Source organism: Cornus florida, unplaced genomic scaffold (genome assembly GCF_030987335.1).
Source record: "Cornus florida cultivar Cherokee Brave unplaced genomic scaffold, ASM3098733v1 CherokeeBrave_3.0.0_Hap2_Chr10, whole genome shotgun sequence".
NCBI lineage: Eukaryota > Viridiplantae > Streptophyta > Magnoliopsida > Cornales > Cornaceae > Cornus > Cornus florida.
Window position 1 is genome coordinate 93,487,628 of NW_026775580.1, and position 8,928 is coordinate 93,496,555.

The 8,928-nt window shown below is 34.5% G+C and overlaps 2 protein-coding genes and 1 non-coding gene across 3 annotated transcripts; 2 read left to right on the forward strand and 1 right to left on the reverse strand.

Moving 5' to 3' along the window:
- Positions 1–481: 481 nt before the first annotated feature.
- LOC132275923 (pathogen-associated molecular patterns-induced protein A70) lies at positions 482–1,730 on the forward strand. Its single transcript, XM_059777122.1, has one exon. The coding sequence runs from the start codon at positions 733–735 to the stop codon at positions 1,576–1,578; it is 846 nt and encodes a 281-aa protein (XP_059633105.1). The 5' UTR covers positions 482–732; the 3' UTR covers positions 1,579–1,730.
- A 2,008-nt stretch (positions 1,731–3,738) lies between these two features.
- TRNAV-CAC (transfer RNA valine (anticodon CAC)) lies at positions 3,739–3,812 on the forward strand. Its single transcript has one exon. It is a non-coding gene; the product is annotated as a tRNA-Val (tRNA).
- A 2,449-nt stretch (positions 3,813–6,261) lies between these two features.
- LOC132278141 (LOB domain-containing protein 22-like) lies at positions 6,262–7,257 on the reverse strand. The gene is made up of 3 exons (XM_059779956.1): positions 6,721–7,257; positions 6,480–6,625; positions 6,262–6,340 (listed from the first exon to the last, which is right to left on the reverse strand). The coding sequence occupies exons 1-3, from the start codon at positions 7,255–7,257 to the stop codon at positions 6,262–6,264; spliced, it is 762 nt and encodes a 253-aa protein (XP_059635939.1).
- Positions 7,258–8,928: the final 1,671 nt, after the last annotated feature.

Genomic DNA, 8,928 nt, shown 5'->3' on the forward strand with positions numbered 1-8,928 from the left:
TTTTTGTACTTTGCCCTTATAATTATTGTTAATCAAGAAAAATTATTGATAGTAATGACAAGATACATTTACGAAAAGTCCACAAAAATAATAAAAATAAATAAATAAAATTACTAGGGAATTAGAAATGTTGTGTTTGGTACAGATTAATATATATACACGTTACTACAACAAATTTGTGTGTGAAGAGAAACAGATATATCCAAGTGATGGAGGTTATTTCCAAGTTTAATTTATTGAATTCATCAATTTCATAACAACGGAAGCGACTACACTAACAACAATGACTACATTAACAACAATTAATGACCGCAATTGGTAAAATACATCCCCTTATTCTTAATTACTGTAGATGTGATAAACTTGACATTTTGCATTTCCATTTGCTTTTCACCACCGCCACTTTTACCTAACCTAGTTCTCTCTCCATCCCTTTCTCACTTGATGTATCGACTTGACATTATCACATTAATACAATTTCCATTTCCATATGTCTCTATTCCTCTCTCTCTCTCTGCGGACTCTTGTACCTACCCTTTCTTTGTTCTCTTCCACTCCCAAGCATAAATACTTCATAACTTCTCTATCAGACTATCACTCACCTCTCTCTGCTCTCTCTCTCTCGCTCTCTCTCTCTAATAAATCTCTCTCCATATCACTCCGCTCTCTTTTACAAGTTACAAATCGATCTGTCTCTCTACTGCAACAATATACAGCTAAAACGACGACGCTATGTGGGCTTTCATGATGAGCTGGTTCACACCCACCGTCCTCTTCTGCGTACTGAACCTCGTGATCGGCACAATATTCATCACTTCAAACTTGAACAAACATCAACATCAACAATTCGGTGAAGGCCACTCCCCCCGACTCGTCCGAGTCCCGTCTCTGTTAGAACGAGTCAGGTCATTCGATTTCTCTCTCTACAGAGCACTAGACAATCATCATCATCATCATCAACATCAACAACAACAGTTTGGCGAAGGCCACTCGCCCCAACTCGTCCGAGTCCCGTCTCTGCTAGACCGAGTGTCGTCATTCGATTTCTCTCTCTACAGAGCCCAAGACTATCATCATCATCAACAACAACAACAGTTTGGTGAACGGGACTCCCCCCAACTCGTCCGAGTCCCGTCTCTGCTAAACCGAGTCAGGTCATTCGATTTCCCTCTCTACAGATCTGAACAGCCCGAACCATCACCGCCCGATACCCAACACACCAACCCAGCTCACCATCAAACCCTGGACCAACACCCCAGTCAGCAGGATCCAGACCATCACGTGAAAAGAAGCAAGTCCGACGCGAGCGGCGAGACTCCGTCCAGCCCTCCGGCGAAGGTGACGAAGTCGGCGAGCGAGAAGTCAGTTTTTCCGAAATTCGAGGAGGTGGAGGTCGTTGATCATGAGCTGCCGGAGACGAAAGAGAAGGGTAGTGATACGGCGTCGTTAAAGGAAGACGAAGCGGTTGATGCAAAAGCTGATGATTTTATCAACAGGTTTAGGCAACAATTGAAGATGCAGAGACTTGATTCATTGAAGAGGTTCAAGGATATGCTAAGCAGAGGGTCCGGGCACTGAAAGGGCTTTTTGATCTTTTTCTTTTGGTCCTTAGAGTTAGAGATCGAGCTAATTGTTTTCTATATAGGGTTTTCCATAAATAATGTGGGTTTTCCATAAATAATGTGGTTGATTTCTGAACGTGGTTTTTGCATGTTTGTTGCCAAATATGCCCCTCAGGTGTCAAAAGTTGCGGGTTTTCGGTCATTTAATTTGTTCAGAGAATCACATGCATGTCGTTTTGGTAAGATCATAATCTGACATTCTGTTGTTAAAGGTGGTGGGTGATCGATGTAGGGAGGAAGAAGAAGAAGAAGAAGAAGACACACAACTCTCTGTAATATAATGACGAACGTGGACCTCTCTTTTGCTACTCTTGTTTGGAATTTATTGTGTCTTTCAGTCATTTGGTATCGTGTGTTTTTTTTTTTTCTTTCTACTAATTAGCATCATTTTTACCTCTTTAATGGGCAACTTAAGCAAACATCAAAAGTCATTAATTACCCAAAAGCAGCATCTGGTTACCAGTTTATTAGACTCTGAGTTAAAAGCACTGTCTAGAAGTGGGGCATTTTCCCAGTTACAACAAATGCGCTAGCTTTTACTTTGAAAATTTACTTTTGTGTGTCTTGGTAATCGTAAAAAGAAAAAGTTCTTTTGGGTTAATTTCGAAACAACCTTGTCAAGTCTACATCAATTTATCAAAAACAAATATTTTTTACATCCTCCTTCGTTTGTGTGTATAACTTTTTTTTTTTTTTTTTTTAGGAATGATTTTTAGACCGAATTCTTAAATTTATTTTGTGAGGATTATGAGTTTGTACTTTCTATCCATTTAATATAGTAGAAAGGTAGATCTTATTACTATTTATCAAAATCTTGAACATTAAATACCAATATATACGAAGTTTCCATCACCTTTCACCGGTTTTCGTCGACCATCAAAAAAACCTCCCAACGAGTCATCTGCCAAATTTTCGGGTCTTTAATGGCCAACCTGTCATTGTCTCCTCTGGCCAAATCTTCAAGCAGAAATGAGAGAGAGAGAACAGTGTTTGTTGACTGAGATGATTGCATGGGCATTTTGAGAAGAATAAAAGGACAAAATAAGTATTTCAACATTAATTTATGTCAAATTTTTGACAGAGGGGAATTTTGCACAATATCAAAAGATTAAGAATTTTTATTATACAATTTTTAAAATAGAAATTAAAAATGCTACAAAAAGTATACTTTCTGCACTTATCCCATTAAAAATTACATATATATTTAAAAAAATTAATTAAATTGGCAATACAACAAATTACATTTGTCTATGTAACAATTATATATTGACCTTACAACAACACTAAATCGGGATTAGAATAGATGAAAATTAATGACACAACAAATTTACATAATTCATGTTATTGTATGCGTCTAGTTTAAACTTCAAACTGGGATAACAAAAGTAGAAAATAGAGTACTTAATTACATCATGTATGCAACTAAATAAAAATTACAAAATTTAATGTTATTTATAACTATATTTTTGTGTTAAATATAATCTTTAATTAATGTTATGTGAAATAATGTTATTTGTAATTATATAATGGTATTTAATGTTATTATTTATAATTATAAAATATTATTTATAACAACAATATTCCCTCCAATTTGTAAGGGGGATCCGGATTGTCCTTGTCACAAATTAATAATTCTTAATGCTGCTTACCTATTTTAATTTAAGAAAAGATTAAAAAGAGAATTATTTTTGGATTTCTATTATTTGATAAAGTGATGGAGACTAATATCATCTTTATAATATTACTTATTTTAGAAAAAAGAAATAAAATGGCGGGTCTAGTCAACCCAAATTGCATATGGTAAACTTGTCCATATTTGAATATTGAATAAATATTTTAGCCAATAAAAAAGTGAAGGTCTTTTTCCTTAGATGGAAGTGGCAAAACAACCCTACAAAAAAGCTACATATGTCATTGTTGACAGCCACTCAAAGAAAACTATTATGGCTAATTTGATTCTTTATAATTGACATTACAACCGAGCCTCACTCGGTTCATGTCATGTCGGGAAAACAACGAACAAGAGGGAGAGAGAGGGTAGGAAAATGACAGCGCAGCCCTTTATTTGTTTACAATATATATATATATATATTATTTTTTGTTACATTAGCACAACGTCTGGGTGGTGTAGTTGGTTATCACGCTAGTCTCACACACTAGAGGTCCCCGGTTCGAACCCGGGCTCAGACATAAATAAACAGTATCTATTGTTTTTTTGCATAGACAGTAAAGAATATAACTTCTTTATTAATTATTTGATTTTTACACAGAAATTTCAATGATTATCATTATTAAATGAGATGATTAGACCAGTTGCATTTACATTCAAAGTGTGGTTTCCGACTTTCACGCTTTCAACATTCACATGAATTATTTGGTACATTATCATTAACACGTACACGTAATTTTGAAACATATATTGGAAAGTCTTTATTTTTATTTATTTATTTATAATATATTTTTAGCCATCAAAGACTTTATTAGTGATGCAATATATTGGGGTTGCTCAGTATCGAGATAGTAATAATTGTGGTTTGAACACAATAGTTGCTTCTAATTTGAGGGCTCAAAAGCTGTGCTGTTTAAGATTTGGACATATGTAGACATTCATGCCTTCTTTTCAAACTACATCAACTGCTTTGTTGGATGCAATTTTTTTGTCTTATCAATCCTGTACTGCACTACATTATCTACTACGGTGTACTAACTATGCTGCCCGGATTGTGATTACTGATTATTAGAGTTTGATTAGACTGATTTCGAAATGTTTTTCCGAGTATTTTTCAATGTCCATGCTTCTAGAAGAGATCGAATAACTTTTTGAAAAACCTTAATGAGTGATAGTTGTCAAAGTAGACAACTATTTTGGGTTAGAGAGTACAAGATTATTTGTACCCATTGTTATTTTGTCATGTTTTGGGGCATCATCTAGTCATGTTTAGGCCATCAAATGGACCAACTTAGGCTTAGTTTATAGGTAAGTTAGCATTATGTCCATTGGGCTTGTTCTTGGTTTGCTGAGCTTATTCGCATATAAATACTCTTACATATATAAATTGTTTGAAATTTTGAATATATATATATATATATATATATATATATATTTTTATGGAAGTTACATATGTCCAACTTGACAATTGATATCTTCAAATTCTTCCCTAGCTGCCAGTTTTATCTCTGGTTCAATCTTTTCATGTACCCACTGGGCTGAGATGCCAATAAGCAATTCCATCTGACCAAAAATGTTGTTGCCCCTCATCTCCCCTATAAAATTATAAGAAGTTATACAAAATCATGAATATGATATTGAATTCCAATTTATTTATTTCTTTTCGAATTATTTATTTTTCGATAAATGTGGTAATGATAGACTGCGGGAAGAGACAAGCTGGATGAGGAGCCAAAGTGCTCCTCCATTCGGTTGGCCATTTTTGGTCACAAAATCAATTTCTTCTCTTTTTCGTAACATCTTTAGTACATAGTAAAACTTTATAAAGATATAAATAGAGCCAACAACCTATGTGAGACCGTCCGAAATTATTGTTGCATTTAGACGTACACATTATGTAGTTATAAAAACACTCGTGTTAGTCTTACTTAAATATCAAGTCCTAAGAAATAAAATTTGTTAAGACAACATCTGGAGTGGATGACTGGCTTCTGACAAAAAAATTAATTTCTATTCTAATCGTAATTACTATAGTTGGTTTGAAATTTTCTTTTAAGAATGTTATTTAAATACGATGTTGGACAACATGAATAAAGGCTTGATTAACATCCCTTACAAATTAAACATTGATAAGAAGTACAAAAAAACACAACAGTTTACTTACAACCCCCTAGAAAAGACACCAACTTGATATCTTCAAATTCTTCCCACCCACAAAAATCATAAGTTGCTGTATACCTCATGAATATGATCTTGAACTCCAAATTTTTTTTTTTTTTTTTTTCCAATAAATAGAGTGATGATAGGTTGGCCGTAGAAGCGAGCTGATGAGGAGCCGATGAGTTTCCCATTCATTTGGCCATTTCGGCCACCAAATAAATTTCTTCTCTCTTTGACGGGAACTCACGACCTGCATAAGGAACAAATATTAGGTGTCCCAGATATATAGTGTACTGATTCATCCGAGTCATACATGCACAATGCGTATGGCTCGAAAGAATCCGTTGCACGGTGTGCCGGGCACACTCAATACTTTCTCCTATGTGAGATTGTTCTGAATTGTTGCTATATTTAGACACACATTATGCCGTAACAAAAACACTCGTGTTAGTCCTAATTAAACATTAAGTCCCAAAGTAAAATTTATTAGACAGCGATCCTCAATTTATTAGACAGCGATCCTCCACAAATAATTTCTATTCTAATTGTAATTACTAATTCTCAATTTGAAAACATAATTAATGATGTTATTTAAATACAATTTGGACGGAATTTCCAAATTTATTCAACATGAATAAAGGCATGATTAAAAACATCCCTTTCAAATTAAACATAAGATAAGAAGTACAAAACACACAACAGTTCACTTGTACCCTAGAAAAGAAACATAACAAACTATAAATTAAGCAAATTTCCCATCAATTTCTTTCCATCTTGATGGCCATGCTTTGCTTCCCTTTATTATTAGAATCATCTTCCATCTTCCATTGCTTCATCTTCATCAGAAATTACAGCAAGCTGCAGCTTCCCACGATCCCGGAATTCATACCTGCATTTTCATGAACTACGAACAAATAATCGAATATAAGCTCATCAAACTAAACATTTACATATCATTCAAAATTCAAAATGACATATATTTGAATTAAACAAAGAATCCTAAGTTTATATATATGTATATATACAACCTGGATCCTCCTGGTTCTGCAGAATCGCCAAGACCATAACCATGCTGATAAGAACCCATCATTTCATCCATAGGCTGGGCATCAAGGGCTTTGATCTCTGCACCTTCTTCCAGATTGGATTGATAATCGAACGTTGTTTCGTTCCGCTAAATTCAAATTAATAGAAATGTACGTATAATAAATTAATTACTCTACTCTCCAAAAATAGAAATACAAAGTAAAAATGGAATTGTAGTCTTACTGGTCCGAGTGCTGTCAGTGGTTGCTGATAATAACCAGCATCAAATGGAGTGCCGATTTGATGCTGTGAGTGAGGAAACAGTACTGAAACATCATTGTTTTGCTCCAAATGAGGTGGTAAATGGGCTAATGAAGATTGATTTACTACGGTTTCGAGTTGCTCCTTTTGGTCCAACATTTTGGTGGTTTCCTTCCAATAAGCGAGCTGTTTCTTCACAAGAAAAAGCTCCTTTTCAGCGTCATCTATCATGGTTCGGATTTTCGCTTCTATAGTGCCGCTGCCCTTCACCGGATAGTCCCTCCGCATCTGGGCTTCGAAGATCAGTGTTGCAGCAGTTGTGTCTTTGAGATCATCGGGGACTGAATCTAAAATCCTTAGCATGTTATTCACACCAAAAAGCCTGTGAACATTTTGAAACTCTTCATGTTTGCTAGCCGGAAAATATGGGGCTAATGGGCAGTTGATGTCACATCTTTTTCGCTGGTGCTTGCATGCAGCACAAGCTCCCTGATACATAACAGTTGCATCTTCATTCATCTTTTAGGATATATATATATATATATATATAGAGGTAAAATGCTTTATTGAAAAGAAATAAATACAGGAGCAAATCTAAGTTAGCCAAACAGAGGAACAACCCCAAATCAAAGCTAGCAAGCCAAACAAAAAATTAAGCAACAGAAGAAAACTTAACAAAATACAGAACCAAAGGAATAAAGCCAAAGAAGAAGAGGCTATCAAACACTTGAAAAAAAAACGAGAGGAGTGAAATTGGATACGTTTTTCTAGAAGATTTAATTCAATCTCTAAATTTAATTAGGCCAGATTACATTCCTTACCAATCTTTCTATTTCTTTTTTGTGTTTTAAGTAGAAAGATGCATAGTAGATAAACAGCTTACCATGTTTGCATGAATTAGCCTACCACGTTTGAATGAAATAGATTATTTAACAGTAGAATTATTCTTGCTCTATCATAAAAACTAATTACCACTTTTAATTTTATTCTGAGGCATGTAAAACAGCTAGGCTAGTCCTGTTTTCTTTTTTTAGAACTTATTTCCCTAGTGGACCATTATGATAGATTACAACAATTAATTGTTGAAAATCTAGTCTCTTAAATACTCCTTTAAAATATCTATCTATCTATAAAATTCTCTACTATTTTAGTTACTTCTTCAATCTACCAACTCTTTACAAACTTGAGAATGACAAAACACCCCGCCCCTACTTGACCGTCAAAACGGTTATGAGGTCGGTTTAACAAATTTGAGTGAGTGTGGGATAGGGTTAGAAAACGTCACTAGCTTCGATTATATTAAAATTTTACCATTTTATTCGTAATATATATATATATATATATTTGAGCCTATGTAGTCTTAATCACAGGCTCGGTTTATGTTACTTATTTACAGATCCTAATAAGGGGTAGAGTTGCCATGTTATAAGCTCGTGAGCTCCAAAGGGTAACACCCCTAGTGAAATTTCTCTTTTTGGAGACAATTTTTGTTGGTCACGATCGAAGTGGGATTGATCACAGTTGTGTTACTTTGAATCACAATAACTAGAGTGAAGCTCGATTGATCGCTGGTCACGGAGACTTCGATCACAAGTTATTACAAAACTTGGGATATGTTTCCTTATTGGAGCTTTTTTTTTTTAACCTAAATGCGATTCCATATAAATACTAGTCTTGTATAAACCCTAGTAGTGTACAAGATCGCCATATAGAGGAAAAGAGTAAAGAGAGCTCTCCGTTGTAAACACCATCATTATTCATAGTGTACTTTTCAGTGTGCTCTGTGCACGTAGGCAAAAGATTTTGCTGAACGATGTAAATCGTGTGTGATTGTGTTTTGTGATTGCCTTGTTTCTATTCCTCAACAATATATCCCTTAAAAACCCCTCATTGTTTTCCTAGTTGGTGGTACTCATACACCTCCTTCAAAGAATTGTTTGCATCCAAGAGGATTCGAACTTTATACCTGATGCTTCGTGAGGCACCAGATCTAAGTTCTTATCTACTTGAACCAACCCCTTGTGATTTTGAAAAAAAAAAAAAAAAAAATCCATTCCTCAAATGTTAGAAGATTGTAATTTGAAAATTTTACTTTGTCATGTTAAAACTTTCAAACTTATCGATGTTAATGTTATTTGGTTTTAAAGAATGTTTGTCTTATTTATATTCTTATACATGCATTTTTAAAAT

What these genes read in the sequence shown, in the direction of transcription:
- LOC132275923 (XM_059777122.1), top strand. Translation starts at nt 733, where the DNA reads ATGTGGGCTTTCATGATGAGCTGGTTCACACCCACCGTCCTCTTCTGC.
- LOC132278141 (XM_059779956.1), bottom strand. Translation starts at nt 7,257, where the DNA reads ATGAATGAAGATGCAACTGTTATGTATCAGGGAGCTTGTGCTGCATGC. An exon ending in CACTGACAGCACTCGGACCA is followed by an intron (nt 6,626 to 6,720) that starts GTAAGACTACAA and finishes ATTTGAATTTAG; the next exon opens with CGGAACGAAACAACGTTCGA. An exon ending in GCAGAACCAGGAGGATCCAG is followed by an intron (nt 6,341 to 6,479) that starts GTTGTATATATA and finishes ATGAAAATGCAG; the next exon opens with GTATGAATTCCGGGATCGTG.